General features: G+C 53.0%; 1 protein-coding gene and 1 long non-coding RNA gene across 2 annotated transcripts in view; one reads left to right on the forward strand and one right to left on the reverse strand.

Moving 5' to 3' along the window:
- Window positions 1–3,159: 3,159 nt before the first annotated feature.
- LOC308345422 lies at window positions 3,160–12,192 on the forward strand. The gene is made up of 7 exons (XR_013967071.1): window positions 3,160–3,329; window positions 4,628–4,772; window positions 4,988–5,066; window positions 5,149–5,413; window positions 9,348–9,412; window positions 9,930–10,213; window positions 11,347–12,192. It is a non-coding gene; the product is annotated as an uncharacterized lncRNA (long non-coding RNA).
- AKAP13 (A-kinase anchoring protein 13) overlaps window positions 4,143–21,981 on the reverse strand; it is a 113,624-nt gene continuing 95,785 nt past the window's right edge. The window contains exons 22-32 of the mRNA XM_080807551.1: window positions 18,460–18,536; window positions 17,278–17,459; window positions 17,079–17,161; window positions 14,414–14,608; window positions 11,444–11,605; window positions 10,813–10,883; window positions 10,358–10,402; window positions 7,983–8,033; window positions 6,849–7,298; window positions 5,693–6,026; window positions 4,143–4,898 (exon numbers count right to left, since the gene is read on the reverse strand). Coding sequence (XP_080663677.1) covers window positions 4,849–4,898; window positions 5,693–6,026; window positions 6,849–7,298; window positions 7,983–8,033; window positions 10,358–10,402; window positions 10,813–10,883; window positions 11,444–11,605; window positions 14,414–14,608; window positions 17,079–17,161; window positions 17,278–17,459; window positions 18,460–18,536 — 1,700 coding nt within the window. The 3' untranslated portion in view covers window positions 4,143–4,848. The remainder of the gene's footprint in view (window positions 4,899–5,692; window positions 6,027–6,848; window positions 7,299–7,982; window positions 8,034–10,357; window positions 10,403–10,812; window positions 10,884–11,443; window positions 11,606–14,413; window positions 14,609–17,078; window positions 17,162–17,277; window positions 17,460–18,459; window positions 18,537–21,981) is intronic.

Consider the following 21,981-nt stretch of genomic DNA (forward strand, 5'->3'; position numbering starts at 1 on the left):
AAGGCAAACTAACATTAATTCTTTTGACAGAATAGAATCTATAGCAAAGGACGATTTTACTGCACTGATTTGACTGGAAATAGTTTTGATTCTAGGCACAGCTCCCATGACTTCAGGGCTGGCCAGTCACCCCCCTCCCCGCCACCCCCCACCCCCCGGTTTGCATCTGGACCCCAGGAAAATGTCTCCGAGGAGCTGCTGAGTGTTTACAGACTCTTCCTGACTCCTGTTCCCAGAGGGACATTAGAAACAGAAGTTCTCCTTGGGGAGGGGGCTCTTACTGGAGTCGGGGATGCCCCTTTATCGGGAGCCCAGACTATTCTGAGACGCTCTCCAGGCAACCCACAGGGATAGAACACAACATGGCAACAATTGAGACTTAAAGGACATTTATTTTTTGAAAGGGTGGAGGGGACTTTACAAGTAGAGTCTGAAGCCAATAACTAGAAAGGAAGATAAATAAAATACAAAGCCAGTATGTTGTGGCAAAATCCCAGAAAACACACTGAAAATTTTTTTTTTTACAGTTTAAAACTGCTTTACTTTATACATAATTACAAATTAATATACAGCATCTTTTTATTTAAAAGAATCTAGCACAGAAATGTTTGTCTAGCAGTTGAAAACCACAAAAGCAGAGGTATAAGGTGTACGGTAATCGCCCTCCTGCAGGTCCGGGCGTCTCCCACGCCCGCAGCGGGTAAGGAACACGGGAAACCACAGGCTGAACCATGACCACGGGGCAGGCTGACCGGACGGGCCCCCGTCGGTGGCTGCGGAAGGCAGGAGGGCTCAAGCTGGGTGAGCATCGGGGGTGAAGAGGCCGGGTTGGGGGGACAGCACCCTCTGCTTCGTGGCAGAGAGGGGCCCCCGGCACAGGCTGGGCTCGGCCGGGTGTGCAGAGCAGGGTGGCGTGGTCTGGGGCCGGAGGCTGTTAGCCGGCTGGGTTTGCCCGGCTTTCAACCTTAGCGAGATGGAGAATTAATTCAAGGCCTGTCAATCTTTTGACAAATTAAATTAGGTGAGTACAAGGAAAGAAGCCTTTGTTTTTCCCTTCCTTTTTTGTGTTTTCATTTTTTTGATTTTACTTTTATGGCAGCGTTAAAATACTTTCCACTTTAAAACCTGGCCAGCAGGCAGTAGATCCCAAAGCTCTGGTTAACTAGGAATGTTAGGTGATGTCGGAAGAAAAAAGATGCAAACCACAACAAACTCCTTGCCCTCCTCTCGTCTCTACGTGTCCGCGAGCGTGCGGGGCTGGGACGCGGGCCCAGCGCCACCGGCACGTGTGTGTCCAGCCGGAAGGTGGGCGGGCGAGGCACACACGTCCCTCAACCGCTGCCATCTAACCTACAGGGCTGGTTCCGGGCTTCCACAGGCCAAGGCCGCCGAGCCCCCGTGGGGGCCCCTCCGAGCCACCGTGTGTATGGCTGGAGGCCCATCACCAGAACAGTGTCTCCAACACCCTCCCACGGTTCGGCTGGCCTGGGCACAACCCGTCACCCATCAACACTGGAGTGGACTCAGCCCCCTCCCCGCGCCCTCCTTGGGGCAAACGCCCAAATCCTCGGGGAGAGAGAACTGGCTACGGAAAGCCTCAGAGACCAAGCAATGAAATAGTAAGTACTTCTGTGAACACCAACTTCTGGATCAAGTCCTGGCCTCTAAGGTACAGTTCTGCCCCTTGCTTAAGGCAGAGTCTACCTTATTAAACCCCTGCACCCCCATACCTGCCCCCCTTCCCAGGAAAGGTACAACAAACCCCAAGGGTCTTGAAAATTTGTGCTTCCTGCTAGCTATTAGGGGCTCAGGAAGAGAATGAGGGGAACATTCTCTTCTCAAAGAGACGACGTCAGTGGTGCTACCCTGAGACGTAAGAGGGAGAAAGGTAAGATTCGTACCTTAAAAAAAAAAAAAAAAATCTTGATAAGGATTTCTTCCCCACAGATCGCTCTCGTGGGGGTAGAGAATGGAATGTTGGCAAAGGCTGAATCATGGCAATTTGCATGTTTTTAACCCTCTCTGTTTTCAAAGAAGAAAAGTTCACACAGCTGATTGTCCCAAAAAAGAAGCCAACAGATGAGAGCATTTAAAGTGCACGTCACCCAACTGGGATGACAACTTCTGAGATGATAGAATTTTTGAGACAGAATTGAGCCTCCCTCCAGGAACTTCACTCGACTGTGGAAATCTGGGGGCTCTGGCTGGTGGCAGGCATCTGCTTTCTTCAGCTTGCTGGAGGACACAACAGGGAACAGACAACCCCTTCTCACAAGAAAAGAGCCCAGGTGAGGCCTCAGACTCTGGAATCAGAGTGGTTCTCAAGGTGACAAGCACAAGCAGCAACACTCCAGGTAGCTCTCCAAGCACGACCAAGAAGATCCCGGAGTTCAGTTTCGGGGGGGGGGGGGGGGGACACGAGAAAGACCTGTCGCAGCACGGCTCTCCGTAAGCCGTTGTCTCTCTACGCTGCAGACTCGGCTTTCGATGAAGGTGGGCGGGTGGGGTGGACGCAGGAGGCTCCCCTCCAAATCTGGTTCTACATGTGTCTACCCAGAACCTGAGCGAGCTCAGTGGCTCGCGGGTGGGCGCAGGCAAAGCCACCACCATCACCACCACCCGCAAAGCACCCCAAACATCAGAGCTAGTTGAGCGTAAAAGACACTTTCAAGTTGCCATCGAGCTGGGCAGCAGGGGCCGGAAACTCGGGGGCCACAGCGCGTCAGCGGAGAGCAGACGTGAGGGCGCACCTCCCCAGCACCGAGCGCGAGCTCAGGGAACACAGGGGCCTGGCCTACGGTGACACCGAGGAGGAAGGATGCAGGCTTCCCTCCCCGGTGCCCTTCCCTCCGGCGGCCCACGGCGAGCGGGACGGTGAGCCCCAGAGGGGGACAGACCGCTGCGCTCCATGTGCATCGAGGAGAACCGTGGCAGGCGTGGCTGTGGCTCGGAGCTGTACGGACTAAGGCCAGGAAGTAACCTATCTTTTCACTGTTCGGGGTGTGGGGTGGGGGGGTGCACCGTGGTTCAAAATATGATTAGCTTAGCTGGTTTTGTTCTTCAAGTCTGCTTCTGCAGACTAAGACATTTCTGAGACACAAACAGGTGAATGTGACTCACAGGTGACAAGTTTCTTGACTCTCACGCAAGGGAGAAGACATCCCTTGATCCAAGGAGGAGGTGGGGGGGTGAGAGGAGGGAAGGAAATGGATTCCCCTTCCCCAACCTTTAACTTTCCTTTGGGCCCTCAAGGCACTTTGACAGACACGGAGGAGCGAGCGGCGCCGTTCACGTTCTGCATCGATCAGACAGCGGAAACCGTTGGGCTGGTATGTTCACCCTTACAACACACACACACACACACACACACAAAATAAATAAGTCTAAGCTAACAATTTTCAACCCCCTCTTTCAAATAAACTGAAAGAGAAATATCTCCATCTGCAAGGCCAGCTTGCAATTCATCAACAAGCACCAAGTTACAGATTTTTTTTTTAAAAAGTATGTTCAAAGACCCATGCTCCTGAGAGGCAAAAAGCAGGAAGGGAAGGGCACACTAAAAGCACAGGCTTTTCCAGGGTCTCCCTGCGCGGGGAGTCTGGCGTCCAGCAGGGAGAGGGGGGCTCTGGGGAACTCCGTGAACCGTCCTGCTCTAGCACTGGCGGCAAGAGCCCCCAGCAATCAGGGACCCCCGCCAGTGCGGGAGAGGGAAGGGAAACCAGGCTGCATTTGGGGCACACCTTCGAGGGGGCGGAATACAGTAACCAACGGACCTTGAGCTTGGAAAAACGTTTCAAGAAATCAAATTCGGCCGTGGCCTCCCGCTACAGAATGAGCACGTCTCCCAGCCGCACCGGGGCCAGCTACCTCTCGGGCTGTACTGGTCTAAAAGTGACGATGACAGAGGGGCCGAACACCTTCCCCTGAACCTATGGGGGCCACTGTCCTAGTGCAGGGGTGGGGACAACCCTGCTGCCGCGGCAGCCACTGCCCTCGGGATGGTGTCAAGGAGGCTGTGGGTCAGTGACAACCAAAAAGTGTCACCATGCAGGAGTAAGGACGTGGAGATTTCTTGACTTCATCTGTGCCCAGAGTATGTGGGCAAACATCCTGGAAAGCCAGACTATGATTTCTTTGGATTTCATGTTAAAATTACAGATTTTTTTTTTTAAATGACAAACACCAAAACGAAGGTGGTACAGATCATATATACGTATACACACACACGCACATATATATATATATCTATATATATATGCTTTTTAAACACAGCATCCCTTCTCTCACTGGTTTTCACAAACGTTTGCCATCCCTTCTAAAATGAAACACATGCAGAAAGGGATGAGGTGTGCACGGGTCAGGGTGACAGGACCACCACCTTGGAGGACTAGGGGGGCACGAGGCGAGTGCCCACGTGCTCCTGGAGCAGGGCCGTGTGGCACCTCCTGTGTCGAGCTGACCAGGCCTCCGCTACAGACGGCGCCTAATTCTGGCACACCCCACGTGTATATGCAGAAGGGTAACTCTATGTACACAGACCAAGTCCAAATTATCTGCCGTCTGACTGTTGCTTGTGTCCCTCAAATAAACGGTAGAATTTCAGACCTTATTTCCACATTTCTTTCAGCCTTTAGAGATTCCTGACGTGTCCGAAACCGTCGCCTGGACTTCTGGGGCCGTAGGCAGCCGCTGAGCCCGGGTCTCCTGCCCCACCCCGACCTTCGAGATCACTGTCCCTCTGGTCCAGGACCTGGGGCAGCTCGGTGTCCAAGGTAAGGAACAGGAGGAGAGGTGGGGCTGGTGACCACGGGCCAGGACAGGAGGCAGTGGCCATGGCAGAGGGCAGGGTCAGCAGAAGATCTCTTCACCCTCTGTGGGCACTTCGGACATAGGGCCATCTGGGAAAGGGGGAACCAAGGAGAAAACTTCAGAAAACAACTGCTCTCTGCACTGAACTCCGCCCCCCCCCCCGCCCCTTCTTCCTCAGCCCGAGTCTTGCAGGATGCAGCACATGCCGGCCTGGCGGACAGTCACCCCCTTCCCGCCCACTGGGGCTCCCTGACTGGGTTAGTAGCTCGAGGTCCTGACACCCTTCACTGGTCCACTGGTCCCTTCGACTTGACAAAGCAGCGGACTTCCTATTCACAGGCCCCGAGACAAACTTCTCTTCGATCTCCCCCAGAGAGGGGAGGGAGGACTCAGGGGAAAGGGCTGCACACGCTGGGAGCCTTGGTGACTGGGATTTGATCACGAGCTCGGTGCGGGCGGCCACGTTCGCTGGTCTTGGCATCATCTACGTCACCCAGCCGCCCGCAGGGTTAACCAGACCTGGGGCAATGTTCACCAAGTACTAGTTCTACTGATGACCAGACTAGGCCTACAGAAAAGCGGGGAAACTTCGGTCTTCACTGCGGTGAGTTTCAGCCCCCACGCTGGGTAACAGATGCCCCCAAACGGAGACCTGCGCTCTCCCCTTGGCACCCATGTGCACAGAGGGGGTCCGAGACGCCCGCTGAGTCAGCGTTCTTGCCGGGAGCCCCGGGAGCCCTCCGCAGGCAGAGCAAGTGGGCTCGGGGGACTGCGGTGCGGCTCTGACACAGCCGAATGGCCCCCTCCGCTGAACCCTGCCCCCCCCCCCCCCCAGGACCCAGGAGCAACGTGGCGGTGGGGAGACCTGACGTGTGTCACTCACCACCGGGCTGAGAGCGGCTGCCTTTGTTCTTCTTTTTCTTCTCCTTCTTCTCCTTTGGCTTAGCTAACCCAAACAGGCGGGTGGAGGCGGACGTGGGCGCGGCGGTCTGGCTCTGACCCTCTGGGACTCTGTTTGGCTGGCTGGTGGAACTCAGTATGTGAAAAGGCCCCTTATCTTTGTGTGTCCGAGAGATGCTGTTTCTTTTTGGGGACACCGAGAGTTCCGAGTCCAGGGATCCCGATTTGGCTATGGACGGTACGGGCGGCAAGGGGGACTCCTCCGGATGCGGAAGGAAGGACGGGATCCGCAGCAGCTTGCTGTGCTGATGTGACACCTGCGCGTGGTCAAAACAGAGCTTCTGAGTCCGGGGCCTGTGGCAGCCCCAGGATCTGCTCACTCCATGCTGGCTGAGCTCAACTGTGGGGGTGGCAGTCAGCTGGGGTGTACCCATTTCCTTGGATGCCACGGGCCCGTGCCACAGAAGGATCCAGGACTTCGGACTTAGCCCCCCACGTGGAACCGGGGACCGTGCCGCAGACATCACCTCCGACCCACTACTGCGGTCCTTCCAGGTACTGCCCGTCTGCACCACGAAGGAGTCACAGTACCTTGGAGCTGGCAGTGCGGGAAGGAACCCTCATTCCCTGGAGAAACAGCTGCTTGGGTGAAGACTGACTGCCCTGGAGAATTACTACAGGGCTGAGGGCGTGGGGGGAGCTTGTCCCGTTACAGGGGGGTGGGGAGCAGGAGGTGAAACCCGCCTCGGGTGCCCCCCCGCCGTGCACGGCCCTGCGCGGTGACAGGGATGCGGGTGGACCCGCCGGCGGCTCCCTGCAGACCCTGCACACGGCCACGGGCGAGGACCCTGAGCCGCGCCCCTGGGATACGCTGCCTGAATGTCCTCTTCGGGGGCCAGGTCGGCCCCCCACCCCCACGGCAGCACAGGACGAGCGTCCACTGTCAGCCGGGTCGGCCTCGGGTGCACGGATGCCCACCGACGCCCCCCGACTGAAGCTCATCCCCGAGGGGCTTCCCGCGGGAGCAGCCGCCGAGTGAGGCGCACGGCCGGTCCTGCGTGTTTCCCCCCACCCCCATCCCGGGGTTCCGCCGGGCACCCCGGCTCCGCCCTTCCGGCCCTCCCCGCGGGCGCCCGCACCTGCTGGGCGTCGTGCTCCGCCTGCCTCTGGCTGAGCCGCTCGGAGTCGCGCCTCAGCTGCTCCTGCTCCCGCTCCAGCTGCCTCTGCGCGGCGCGCAGCCTCTCCAGGTCGCACTGGTAGGCGCCCTTGCGGAGCTGCAGCTCGTCGCGCTCGCGCTCCAGGTCCTGCTGGCCGCGGCGCACGTCCTGCTCGCGCTGTGCCAGCCGCGCCTCGCGCTCCTGCAGCGCCCGCTCGCGCGCCTCCCACTCGCGCTCCCGCCGCCGCTTCTCCTCCAGGTGCTGCGCCTGCTGCTTCTGCAGGTTGGCCAGGTCCTGGCGCTGCTTCTCCAGGCTGCGCTGCTTCTCCTGCTCCACCAGGGAGCTGGGGCGCGACAAGCTCCGGGTGAGCGCGCGCTCGGCCAGCAGCAGCTTCTGGTCCTCGATGTAGCTGTCCTGCTGCAGCACCACGCCCTGCGGGGGACACGCGGGGGAGGGAGCTGCGACCGGTCCTAACCCCAGCCCCCACCCCTCTGCGGGCAGGCGCGTCCGGTCCGGTGCTCCGCTCCAACCTTGGGAGTCAGGAGCTCCCCCCCCCCCACGCCCCCCTCCACTAAGCCCAAAGCAATGTCAACTGTGTGGGGACCCAGAGCCTCCTTACACTTGGTCACATGCTGTTGACACTGCCCGGGGTGGGGGCTGTGTGTGCTCTGGAGGTGGGAGGAAGTAGGAATTGGATCCGGTACAGATCCGAGAAAGGAAGTGGGCACAGTTTGAGGATAATTCCCAGAAAGTGCTAAGTAGCAGTTACTTGGGGGAGGACTTCCCTCACCACAAACTACACAGAGATGGAAACTCACAATCACACTAAACAAAGCACCCAACCACGGCAGCACTTCAGGCTTTGCCCCAAGGCTACAGCACCTATTCATATCATCTCGCAGGTCAGTTCACCCGTCATTCATCAATTCTATCTTCCCAGGCCAAAGACACTCGAAGCGCTGCACGTTGTACCCTTTCTCATCATGACAGCCCGTCGTGTCTCGACCGAGGGCCCCATTTACCCACGAGCCGCCCGCAGACCTCAAAGATCCCGGCCAACACCACCCTTCCGGCTTCTCTGGACACGAGGGAGGGAGGAGGGAGAGAGGCCCGTACCTGCAGCGCGCTGAGGAGCTCGTGGAGGTGAACGACACTTTGGACGACCTGCTGCGAAAGGAAGCCACGGAAACAGCCCTCAGAACGGAGTCTCAGAACCCACCACCCCGCGGCGCGTCATGAGCCAACCCCCAACCCACAGCAAGGGGCCGCGTCTGAACGGAGTATTTCTGGACTGAAAGCACCAAAGAGAGTAAGCGGGTACGGATGGCCCAGAGACCCAAAACAAGGTCAAGCAAACGGGACATCGGTGCAAGGGGGCCATCAGCATGCAGCCAGGACGTGAAAAGGCTCCAGCTCTCTAAAATGACTGGCGCAAAAACGACATGTAACAGGACAGAAAGCCCAGAGCAAATCAAGAATTCAGCATATAAGGAGCGTTCCTAAATCGATGGGGAAGGAAAGAATATTCGACAAATTGCTCTGAGAAAATGGGCTAACGCTTTGGGAAAAATTAAGTTGGGATCCTGGCTCACACAAAACCTATTCAAACAGATTAAAATGTTAAGTGTAAAAAAAAGAACCATAAGAGAGTTGGAAGAAAACACGAGACTGTCTCTTCTGATCGTGAAACAGAGAAGGCTTCTCGAAGAAGCAAGGCAAGCAACCACAGTGCGCCTTCATGGCCCCTGTGTGAAACGTAAAATTAAAATATAAAATGCAGACACACTTTGAACAGGAAGCCAAAGGAAAAACCCCTTCACTTAAAAAAAGGCTCCCGTCGACCCGTGAGAAACAAGTACCCTAGGAAGCAAAAAGGCAATGCAAACCAGCAATTTGCAAAAGAAGAAATACAAGTGGACAATTCTATCATTAAAATCATTAAAAATGATTTACCTTTCTTCGAAAGCAAAGAGATGGAAAGTAAGCTACCACACGCACTTACGAAACCAACAAAACAGCAGTTAAAAATGCATCGTTCCCAATGCCAGGGAAAGCAAGAACGGTCCTGTGCGGGGGGAAGGGGCGCGCGCCGCGCGCACGTCTTTCTAGAGCAGCGCCGCACGGAGCTGTTGCTGCATCAAATCCCCCACGAAACCGCAGGGAAGTAAAGCCGCGGCAGGCCACAGAGCACCACGCACCACGCAGCCCTTACAGCGCGGCTTGTGCACACGGGCACAGGGGAGGTGCTTCTAACGTGTTAAGAGAAAAAAAAGACACGAAGCTGCAGGGGTACAGCTGTAAATGATATGTAAAGCTATTTCTGTGCTATTCACACGCACAGACTTAAGACACATAAATATATGTTGTGTAGAAGACAAGGACGGAAATATAAACACCCAGCATTTAACAGTACTTATTTCTTGGGGGGTGGACTTATTTTACTCATTTTTTTTCTTTTGTTTCTGAACATACTCCTTTTAGGATACAGCTGAACCCCTGAACGGAGGGCTTGTGGCGCCAAATCCCTCGCACAGCAGAAAACCCGGGTATAATTTCTGACTCTCCAAAAACTTTACAAATAGCCCACACTGTTGCCCTGAAGTCTTACCCACAACACAGTCAATTAACACATACCTTTATATGGTATATGTACTATAGGCTGTATTCTTATAAAAGTAGACTAGAGAAGAGAATGTTACTAATATCACTAAAAAAGATCATAAGGAAAACACATTTATAGTACTGTACTCTATTTATTAAAAAAACCTCAGGGCCTTACGATATTATGTTAAAAGCAAGAAGAAACCCAAGAGCATCCCGACAGGGACGCCCCACAAACCCACTGTCACATATTAAGTACACACACTCCCGAGCACGCCCTGAGCCACGCCAGTCTGGAGAGGGTGGTGGCCTGGGAACGGGATTTGCTGGCGGAGCAAGGAGCGGGGACCCGACCAGGAGAGGCGCAGTTCCCCGACAGGGTCAGCAGACCTGAACCCGAGGAAGGGGAGGGAGACCCCCTCAGAGCCAGCTCTCCGAGAGGGACACCAAGGCTGTTTTCAGAGTGATACACAGTGAGTGAAAAGCAGAGCTCAGAGAAGAAAACGCAACTTGAGTCCTGGCAGGATAGGATATGACCACGCAGAGTGACCCACAAGTTGAGGTGCCACGGTCCGCACCGGTGGCTTCTGGCGCCAGGCTCGAGTGCCAGGCAAGCAGCCGTGGCAGCGCGTGTTCCCAGAAAGCAAGAGGCCTGCTTCTCGAGGATGGAGAAGCCGAGGCCATGTTAGGAGGCCACGGTGTGGAGCGATTCCAGAATGACGCCCGGGGCTCAGGCAAACAGCAAGGTAAGGAAAGTGGGGACCCCACCACTAAGTGTACAAATGAAGCCAGGAGTCAGCTTGTTCGTAACAGCAAAACACAGACGAGCATTCCCAGCCTAGCAATTATGACAAAATCCTATTCTTAGACATAGCCCATAACGCCCTTACCTCACTGTTTCTTTTAAGCATAAATACCAGGTTAGCATTTCCACCCTGTAAAACAAAAACATGCATTAAAAAAAAAAGATCCTGAGGCAAAAATAATATTCAATATGTGTCTCGATTGTGCTTGGGCTTCCCGTTTTCCTTCTTTCCCAGCACAGCTTCCCGCTGCAGGGTAACGAAGGTTTGAGGCCGGACTTAGCTGAAGCCCCTAGAGAGTGTAGGCCGGTGTGGGCCGCTGACCCGGAGCTCCTGCCGCTCGGGCCGCGGGCGGTGGAGTGTAGCACGAGGCTCTGAGCCCGAGGGGCCCAGCGGCCAGGAACACGGGACTCTCTAATTGTAGGGTTTGTTTCAAAATGTGCTTTCCTCCCGAAGTAGGAAATGACAGCAAGTCAGATCCAAAACAAGATCCAAGGGGACCAACTGCAAAGATTACAGATGTAGAGGTTTTAGAAAAATACCTTTTTCAGACCACTGTCTGACTCGGTTCTCCTCAGATCTTGGCCATCCTCTCCCTCTTCCTTCTCACCTCCTGAAATAAACAATTTTTTTTTTTTAAAGTTGTGAAACAGATTAGCCAAGAAAAAAATACAATATCTGTAGCTTAGGGATATGGTATTCCCGCATCTTATTAATGCCAAAAAGGGGGAAGCCACCTGGGGGCAGCTAAGTGATAATTAAGAATTTTATGGTCACAGAAGAATCCGAAGCAGAAAGGAAAAATGAGTATCATTACTCCTTTGGTCACAACTTAGCTGAGGTCCCAGGAAATTGTTTTTCATTTACTAAAAATAAATGTGACACTGAGAGAGGTTCTTGAGTGTTTTAGTGGTGAGCTACTCAATGAGCTTTCAGTGAAACTTCTACTGACTGGGACAGGGGAGAGGCAGCTACCGGAACAGGATTTCATTTTTGGTTGTATGAGATAGTCGGGGATCACCTATAGGAGTATGGGTTCTAAATCATTTACTGTTTTTGTTTTTTATTTTTTAAAGTAAGCCCTGGGGCCCAATGTGGGCCTTGAACTCTCGACCCTGAGATCAAGAGTCACATGCTCTACGGATGAAGCCAGCTAGCCCGTAAATCATTTACCTTTTGAAGCGTTCATCTGATGGCTGTCAAATCCTCCAAAGGTCTCTGCTCTCCGGGGCAAGGAGACAGGACCCACCATGCCTTCCTGCTCAACAGGGCTACTGACCGCCGGCCCCAGCGCGCCTCCCAGGCTTCCACTCACCAAACCTTGAAGGATCTCCACTGGAAAAAAGGAAACACGCTCAAGTCACATTTCATCTTCCACCGAGAAAAAGAAAATCTCATGGTATTACACAAGATATACAGGAAGCATGATCAGACAATTCCAGAGTGACTAGGTGACTTCCTTTGCTCAGAGAAAGGTCTCAGTTCAGGATATGTGTGGTTAGCTGGATTCTACTGGGAATTCACAGACGAAGCCTTTGGCCTTATTTACACGGGGTCAAGGAAATTCGAAAGGAAACAAGGAAGACAGTGGAATTTACTGGAAGGGGCATGGCTTTCTAGAGTCATACCCAAAGTAGCCAAAAAGAATTCCCTAGGAAGTAAGATGGGCCAATCTGAGAGCAGCCCTAACGCTGGCAGGGTTCTTTGCCCAGTACAGTGAGCTCAGGGGACCAGAGAAGTCAAGGGTCGGAATTCTCCGATCTGACCAGCGAGGCCTTTTTTCTAGAGCCGGGTCCCCCAGAAAGGAAAAAGTGCTAAAAGCGGAATAAAGCTTGAGCTGGAGAGAAGCCAGAGAGGAGGTCCAGACGGAATGAAGGAGGGAAACAGAGGCAGGGAGTCACGAAGGAGAAGCCATTGTATTTAAAAACAAAACAAAACAAAAAAAACACTCCACGGAAACAATGAGTCCTGTGAAGTGAGAAAAGGTATCTACGCCTAAAAACTTAGGAAGCTTATTTCACGTAAAAATGAGCAACTGGGGCGGGGGGTGGGGGGGCGCCTGGGTGGCTCAGTGAGTTAAGCCTCTGCCTTTGGCTCGGGTCATGATCCCAGGGTCCTGAGATCAAGCCCCGCATCGGGCTCTCTGCTCAGCGGGGAGCCTGCTTCCCCCCTCCCCTGCCTGCCTCTCTGCCTACTTGTGATCCCTGTCTGTCAAATAAATAAATAAAATCTTAAAAAAAAAAAATGAACAACTGGGAAACATCCAAGTCAAATTCCACACAACGCTAAGGAGAAAGCAAGTGAGAGAAAGAACAAGGGGCGTGACTCCCCGCGTGGGATAACAGCATCTCAGGGACACGTGTCCATGAAGTGGACGGGCTACTTACTGCCAGGAGAGGACACGGCCATGGAGGAACCCAGGGCAGAATCGGGAAACACAGACGCCAAGAAGTGGAAACAAAGAGAAATGATCATTTCAGAGAGGAAAACTAGGTCACAAGAGCAAAACCAACCCAACAGAAAATGACTTACCAGAAGGTGGAAGGAAGAACACTTGAACATGAAAAAGATGAAGGGATACAAAGCATGAAGAGAGCAACACGTACGGAGGACAGAGGGGGGTCCGGCATGTGGATAACGGGAGTTCTTGAGAAGAGAACCAAAACAAGGGCAGAGGAAAAACACTAAAAGCTGTAATTTAAGAATACTTTTCTGAAATTGGAAAACTGTGAGCCTGAGAACATCGACCCAGAACAACCCCAACAGAAGGCGTATGCTGGTCAATGTACCTGGAATTTGAGAAAGTAGCTCTCGGGGCGCTTAGGCAGAAAGCACGGGACTTACAAGGGGAGAACTGAGATTACGATCGCACACGGACAGCTGCATTACACCAGGAGAAAAAGCAAGAACGTTATTTAAGAGCAACCAAGACACCCGAGGGAAGAAAATGTGAACCGAAAATGTCCTATCCCGCAGAGTGGACTTGCGAGCTCTCCACGGTACAAATTACTACCCACGCGCAAGGACACAGGGTGCGGTGTTCTCACGAGCCCTTCCCGGGACAGCTACTGAAGGAGGAGCCTCAGACATCCAAAATGACAACCGTAATGAACACTCCAGCAGCAGTGACCAGGCCTACTGCCAGGATTGTGGTCTTAAAAAACAAGAGTTCCTTAGAGAAAGGACCCTAGATCTGGGGCAGAAAACAAGGTGAGTCTAGGACATCTTGATAGACCAAAGAGCACTGAAGCTCTCAGAGACTCCTGGGGTCCTGTCGGAAGCACCTGGAAGCCAAACGAAGAGGCGCTGGTTGGCAAATCGCGAACATTCTCAGTGTTTAGTACAGATCATCACTGTAGTGACTTGAAAACCATCAAACAGGTTTAAATTCATGAGTTTGTAATAATATCTAAAATGTACGGGTCACCTTCAGAGGGTGACCCCAGATCAGTTCACTATCCTGATAATTGGTAAATAAAGGGGAAAAAAAAATCCAGTGTTTATCATTTTATCTTCCTTTTCCTGCAAGCTACAAAGGAAACAGTTAGCTACCTTGTGCCTCCGATAAAGGAGCCCAACACCGCAAGGACACAGCTTACCCCGGGGATCAAGCCTGAGTGATAAAACCTCTCCATCAGGCTGTGGATCTGAAGGAAGTCGCGGACAGAAGAACAGAACGCTTGTGTGAATAAAAGCTGGACTCTGAGAGACACTCTAGGTCAAAAAGCTCCGATTCTTCAAAGATAAATTATGTGGAAAAGAAAGGGCTGGTGGAGAGACCTGGAAGTTAGGAATCTGAAAAGGTCGATGAAAAACAAGCAAGACCATAGTGTCTACAAACAGGCCTTTAGCCATCGATCGGTATGGAAACGTGGAAGTCACAGTACCTGTTCCTTTTCAGGAGCAGGGAGGGAGCTTTGATGGGGACAGACCGTGTGGAAGGGCTTTGGGGTCTGGCCACATTCTATTTCTGGACCTGGGCAGCGGTTACAAGGATGTTCTCCTGATAATAATCTACTAAACAAAATACCTGTCTTGGATTGTTTTCTGTATCTGTACTTTATTTTACAATGGAAAAGTTAAATCTGGTAGGTAACGTTAGTGCGTGAGGCACTTTGGGAAGAGATTAAGAGGGGCAATTACCCTCATTTATTGCACTTTTCATTAAAGGTCCTCCTTTGAGAGCCTCCTCTGTGTTGGAGCGGAAGAGGATCCGAGAGCTGTGCGTTGGGGAGCAATCCTCCGGCAAGGGGGTGCTGCACTCGGTCATGTCTCGGAAAATCATCTCCTTCTCTTCCAGGAGGAGGAGGATCTGCTGGTCCTTCTGCTGGAGTTGCTCTGCAGGGAGGATGGAGAAAAGGTCTGGTGACGTGAGTGTTCAGGAAGAGATGACCCGGACACGAGTGCCACCTTGTGGTCATTGGTGGGACAACAGAGAACGCAGCTCCACCCCAATCCCCCTTTCCACTGCAATGACACCTTCCATCCAGCGTCTTTCTAGACAAAACCAGAATTTCTGACATAACCAACCTGCATATCGTTCCCACTCCCCTACCTCCTGTTTACTTCTCAACCCACTCTTGTCTGCATCTGCATCATTACTGATCCAATGAGGCCCGTGTTCATCTTCTCCAGCATGCATGATTCCTCTCTATTTTTTTTTTTTTAAGATTTTATCCAACTATCTATCTGTCTATCTGGACAGTGCGTGAGCAGGGGGAGGGGCAGAGGGAGAGGAACAGAAAGGGAGCATGACGCCGGACACGGGACTTGATCTCATGACCCTGAGATCATGACCTGAGCTGAAATCAAGAACGGGACGCTTATCCGACTGAGGCCCCCAGGTGCCCCTCCTCCGCCCCGCCACCTGGAGGGCATCACTGGTTCTCTTCCCGCTGTCTGCGGTGGAGTGATACCTGGGCTTCCTCTCAGCTCCATCCTGGCCGGCCTCCTGCATCTCACACAAGTCTTTCTGGGCATTTGCCCTCTCCTGGCTTCAGGGACTTCCCATGTGCTGGAACTCACGCAGAGCAGCCCGCATCCTGCCTGCCTTTCTGAGCGCCAGATCGAGAGTCCCGCCGGCCTGTGGCTGGCTCAACTTAGACGCCTCGTCCTCGGCTTGTCAGAAAGCTCTTCTCTCCATTCTTGCCGTCCCCGTCCTCCCTCCGGTGTGTGATCCCTTCCTCAGCCTCCAACATGCCCTTCAGCCTGCCGCTGGGCCGGCCGAGGACGGGGGAGGGCTTCTGTCTCCCTGCTCCGTCCTGCGCCCTCCACTGCGCCCTCCACGCCTCTCCCGTGAGCCACCCAGCCGGGCTTTTCACTCCCAGTGGCTTCCCCACTCCCTCAAGCAATTTGCCCCCTGGCTTCAATGCCAACAAAGACAATTTCAGTTGAAGTTCTGCTCCACAAACTGTTATCATTCCCTTGTTGCCCTTCACGCCCTGTTGCTTTTGCAGCTAAATACCACCTCCTGGTCCTGACCCCCCAGATGCTGCGCACACTCAAGTCCTCTTTCCCTCTTCCCCCAACCGCTGCTCTCGTCTGGTGCAAGGGACTGCTTCAGGCTCGGCTCGTGCGTCAGCTCCATAGGCAGGATTAGGTCCCTCGTCCTTTACACGTGCCTGCAGTCTCGGTCCTGTCATTTCCGTCCGTCTCCCTGGCTAACGGGGGCTCCTCGACAGCACGGACGCTGCTTTAGGAATCTCTGCGCCCCCAGCACTTAGCAGTATGCCTGGCCGGGGGCTTCATTCCCGTGACAAGGAAGTTTCCATCCCTGCCATACTAATCACGGGCCAATCAATCAGGTGTAAATCTGGCTTCGGCCTAAATCTCCCTCCCCGTCCCCCCACCTCCCAAACGCTGTCACTGCTTTGTCCAGCTTGAAGGACTAACCCCACTCCTCGGGTGCTTCCCTTAATTTGACTCTGGGCCTTATTTCTACCCGAAGCACAGTCCTTACTTCGGAACATTCGATAAGCGCCGGCAAAGAGAGGGGAGCGAGCCCTGCTGTTTAGCAGCCAGGGAGCAGAGGCCTCCGCCCGCTCCACGTATGTGACCCTGGACCGCGTGGCCTCTGTGGGCCTCAGCTTTCTCGTCTGCACAATGGGCACTGGCAAACACGTCCTGCAGGGATGGTCCTGACGAGACCATCCAGAAGAGTAGGGACTCGAGAAACAGAGGTTGAGCATAATCAGTGAGCACGTCTCCCAGAACCACCTCATAATTCATGCAGTGCAGCGGCAGGGTCAGTGATCAAAACAGACTAAATAGAAAGTTTTTCTCCTCAAGTACCCTTCTCTCTGTCTGACTCTCAAAAATGACCGTGAATTTTTGCAAATTCTTCTGTGACGAAGTACAAAGAATGTCACCAGGGTCCAAGAACTCAGAAAGTGAGAAAACAGAATCAATATCCCCTCGATCCAGGGTCCAACACCCCCTGACGGCTGTTTTATGAGACCTGGGATCTGTGTTGGCTCAGCCTGGGTTGCCCTTTCGTTAAAAGCCGTGGGACGCCTGAGTGGCTCAGTGGGTTAAAGCCTCTGCCTTCGGCTCGGGTCATGATCCCGGGGTCCTGGGATCGAGCCCCACATCGGGCTCTCTGCTCAGCAGGGAGCCTGCTTCCTCCTCTCTCTCTGCCTCCTCTCTGCCTACTTGTGATCTCTCTGTCAAATAAATAAATAAATAAATAAATACCCTAAAAAAAAAGAAAAACAAAAGCCGCTCAGCTCCCTGTTCGGAAGGGCCTGCCGGGACAGCTGTGGGGCCGCAGGCCGCATAGACAAGGTCCCAGAGTCCCCGACGGCCTCACCTTTCAGCTCTCGGGCTTTGGTGTCCTGCAGCCTCTTCTCTTCCTCATTCTCACTAGGAATTCCTTCATCTTCGTCTCTGTTCCTAACACCGAAACAAAACGACATGAACCAACAGCCCCCACGAGGTCCGTGACTCTGCTCACCACCCCCCCTGGGATAAAGTCGCAGGGGCTGGGGCGGGGTGTGGTGGGTCCTTACAGGGTGTTGATCGTGTCCTGAATGATGTGGATCCAGCTGTTCCGCTCCTCCTTGGAGCCGGCGTGCACCTCCACCATCTCGGGGTCCTTCATCCCCATGCTGATGAGGAATAACCCTTTCTCCTCGTGGGCCACTTCCCTGACGATCAGCTTCTTTAACGAGATCACGGTGGATTTCTGGTCCTGGAAAAAGGGGAGAGGGTCAGTGTAAGAAAGGCCCACGATATTCTAACTCTCAAGAACAGCTCTGACCTAAGGTAAGACCAGATGTATGATCTCGCTTACGTGTGGCACCTAAAAATACAAAAACGAAAGCGAAGAAAACCCCACACCAAACTCACAGAAGAAGAGACCAGACTTGTGGTTACCAGATGCGGGGGTGTAGGGAGGGGGAATGAGATGGGGGTCGTCAAAAGGCACAAGCTCTGAGATAAAGAAGCTCTAGGAATGTGACGTGAACAGGCAGACTACGACTAAATGCTGTACGGTGCACAGGAAAGGTGTTGATGGAACAAATAAATTCTCAGGGTTCTTAAAACAACTATTTTCACTTCCTTCTTTTCTTTATATTGTGTCTGTATCAGATGGTGACTCCGAGCTGAACTTACTGTGATCATTTAATAATACATAAATCAAACCATCAATCTGTACACCTTAGATGGTGATACAGGTCAATTATTGCTCAGTGAGACTGGAAAAAAGGCTTGTGGTTTAACAAACTATGGTAGTTTGTTATTTCACCTACATTTTATCTCGTTATTTCATCCACATTTTATCAAGCAGAAAAAGATTTCCAGAAAACAAATGGTAATTTGTATCCACAGTTTCCAGACATGGTTTCCACACGAGGAATCCTTCTAGGTTCCTCTGTAATTCTGGCTGGCGACATTAGCAATCAGCACGATGTATGGGGCATAAGGTGCAAGAAATACTCTAGGGACAGATCTCTTTAGATCAAATGTCTAAGGTTCTTGGAGGGACTCTGAGGGAACAGAAAAAGAATGTTTTTTTGGTGGGGGTGGGGTGGAAAATTGCAAGAGTATCTGAGGAATTACTCAGAGGAATCTGTCCTGAGCAAAGTAACGTGGAGAGGGTGAGAGGGCAGGAATCCAGCTTTCGGACCCCCCACGCGTGCTGTTTCAAATATTCATTCCAAACGGAAGAGACTGACAGTTCAGCTTACCAATGATGCAAAGACGTATTTCTGGTCTTTCTCTTGAAGGAACACTAAAATGTCGGTAAGCAGAACTGCTTGAACCTCTGTCAAGGGGGAAGGAGAGAAAGGACAAGGATTACTTAACAGGGAAGCAAGTTAGAGGCCAACTCAGCAATCCAGCCCACAGAGCAGATCAGGATGGGGGAGTGCTCTGCACTCTTCCAAGGAGATGGGTTTACTGTTCTGCACGATCCACATCGGGTCATTAGATTTTCAGAGGCATTTTTAAGTGGTAGTTATCACCAAAGCCTTATCTTGACAAAGCTTGTGTACTCTGTTTTGGAAAGATACATCCCATAAGGCGAGACTTGCAGAACAAAATACTTTAAGAATAAAACTGGGAGGGACTTTAAGAGATAGAAAATAGCAACATATTCCACCCAATACTCAGGTCACAATACTCCTCGACTTCCGATCCTAATACTGGGAGAGGCGCGGAGAGTAGACCGGAGAGCTGCCAATAGGTAATGTACAGAAATACCTCAGTCTAAGACAAACGGATAAAGACGACGTGGTGTATATATACAATGGAACATTATGCAGCCATCAAACCCCTCCCCCCTGAAATCTTGCCATGGGCAACGACGTGAATGGAACTAGAGGGTATTATGCTAGGTGAAAGAAGTCAATCAGAGAAAGACAATTATCACATGATCTCCCTGATATGAGGAGTTTTAGAAACAAGGGATCACAGGGGAAAGAGAGGGAAAAATGAAACAAGAAACAACCAGAGAGGGAGACAGACCATGAGAGACTCTTAATCTCCCAGGAAAAAAACTGAGGGTTGCTGGAGGGGAAGAGGGTGGGAGGGATGGGGTGGGTGGGTGATGGCCACTGGGGAGGGCATGTGCTATGGTGAGTGCTGTGAATTGTGGAAGACTGAGGATTCACAGACCTGTACCCCTGAAACAAATAATACATTATATGTTAACTAAAAAAAATACCTCAGTCTAACGGAAGGCAGACTTGCCCCACACCCACAGGACAGCAGGGCTCCGCAGTGCCCTCTCATTTCACAGGTACCTGGGAACACAATGGCGCGTCCCCCAGCTCTAAGAGAGCCTAGTCAGCCTCAATGGCTCTCTAGCACAGACACGGCCTGCTCCTCCTCTCAGCCCAAACAAAAGCCAAAGTGAGATCTCTCCTTGGATCTAGTCATCCAGAAAACGCCACAAACTCTCGCTCTGTCAGAGAATACGAAGCGGCATTTTCCAGTGTGCCCTCGAAGACAAAGTCTGGCATCTCCAGAGAGCCAAGAGGCTGGCCCCTCTGTGCCACCTTCCCCCTTCAAGTCCTTGGGGCAAGAGCGGAGCTGACGTACGCAGCCCCCTCGCAGGCGGCCAGGCGCCTTCTGGCCTTCTGGGCCGCGTCTGCCACCGCCGGGAGCCCCTGCACGGCTACGGAGAGAGCAGCAGCGAGGACAGCGGGCTGCTCGGCGGTTCAGCCCAGACCAACCAGGCCGCGACGACTGTTCTGTGGACCGCTATTAGTTTTGACAAGTTTCTTAAAAAGTTTCCTTTGACATAATGTGGGTGGCTGCCAAAAAAGAAAAATGCAGTTCCAAAACACGCGTTTCCACGTCGTTGGATGCTGAGGCTTCGGGGATCGGCGTCAGTGCCTCAGAGAAAAGCAAGCCCGTCCCTTTCGGCGGGTGCCCAGCGCGGGCCTGGCCGTTCCTGGCACGAGCTCGCCCGAGGGGGAAGGGCTCCCCACCGACCCCTATCTGCACCGGACGCCTTCAGGCCGGAGAGCCTTCCTGCAGCCACTGGCTGACCACGGCTCCGTGCCCACAGCTGGAATCCATTCGTTGTTGCTTCGGGAACGAGTACGTATGTGCCCAGAAGAACCAAGCGCTGCAGGCAGCAGCCGCTCCGGGAAACTCAGGGCCTTGCAAGAGGAGGCAGGAGCTTCCCAAGGGCCCGGCTGCCTCGAGGCGGGTCCCAGCGCGGCAGGGCGGGAAGAGTCCCCACTCGGGCTTCTCCCAGCATCTGAGGACTGGGGCTGGAAGGAGGGAGGGAGCTCAGGGACCACCTAGTTCAAGCTCACTGTGGCACAGAGAGGCCTATCTGCTGGAAGCAGGAAGGGATCACTCTTTTCTCTGAAAGGTTCCTTCCCTTCCTTTCCATGCCCTCCAGCACCCCGGGCCCAGTGTGCTCGCTCCTGTCCCTGTCGCCAGCCGCTCCCCACTCTGGCGGCTCCCTCACTGCCTCCACTATCGTGCTAGAAAACAAGCTCATGTATCCCTTCCCTGCTGAAAACCCTGTCTGGAACCCATTCTTTGCGCACCCCAAGCCGCAGTGTCGGCTGTCCGTGTCTCCTTCTGGACGAAGCCGCTCTTTGCCCACGGCCCCAGCCCTCTCTGCCACGATCTCTGCTGCCTGAGAGCCAGGGACGCCTGCCCTTCAGCCTTCGGGACTAACTCAGTGCCAGTCCCCACCGCCTCCCCCAGTGCTGAGTGCGGCCCTTGCTTCCAGCACTCGGCAGGCAGACTGTGGGGCAAGCACCTCCTCGCGGGCCTCTTCCTTCGGGGCCCGACTTCTAGGCTCAGTCAGCTTCGTTCACCTACGAGGCCTGGGACGTCTATACTGTTTGCTCCAAGCACCGTGAAAGGCTAGCTAAGACTCCAGGGTAGTGGCTGACAGCAGCCGCCTGCAGTGTTCCTGACCCGCGAGAGAGAGAGAGGCCCGGATTTCACCCCCAGCCTTGCTTTTCTGTCAGCGGGACTGACGGCTCGGGGCCGACCTGCCTCGTGCATGCAGCTCGCGGGGGCCGGGGCGGGCGTGCTCAGGGCTGCTGGGGAAGTCAGAGCTGTCACACGGGCCTAGACAGTATAGGTTCAGTGAAAAGATTTATTAAAAAAAAAATCAGATGTATAGATGAATTAACACACCTCACAGTTACTTCCTTAAACTTGAAGTAGCTCAACCTTTAAAAGAAAAAATTAAAACTAAATGGGAAATTAGTATCTTTTATGATTTCGTGCTTAGAGGAAGATAGAAGAGATGAATATCATCAAGTTTAATAATCTCGTTGGTATGAATGAAGCATACGTTTCCTCTAGGAAAGGAGGTCTTGGGAGCTGAACAGTCCTCTACCATCTCTCTTCAGAACAAGTGATGTGTTTTTAATCTCGGACTCTGAATCACTACCTGATGGGGCTTCACCTCCTTGCAACTGCTCCCAGAGACCCCAACCCTAGAAGTGTTGCCCATTTCTGTAGAGGAATATGCTTTCCTTAAAAGCCTGGGTTTTTGTAGTAATCTTACACTTGGCTTTTCCTTTCTTTCTTTTTTTTTTTTTTTAAAGATTTTATTTATTTGACAGACATATCACAAGTAGGTAGAGAGGCAGGCAGAGAGAGAAGGGAGGAAGCAGGCTCCCTGCTGAGCAGAGAGCCCGATGCAGGGCTCGATCCCAGGACGCTGGGATCATGACCTGAGCTGAAGGGAGCAGCTTTAACCCACCCAGGCGCCCCTTTTTTTTCCTTTT

The sequence above is a fragment of the Martes martes genome, assembly GCF_963455335.1.
Source record: "Martes martes genome assembly, chromosome: 7".
NCBI lineage: Eukaryota > Metazoa > Chordata > Mammalia > Carnivora > Mustelidae > Martes > Martes martes.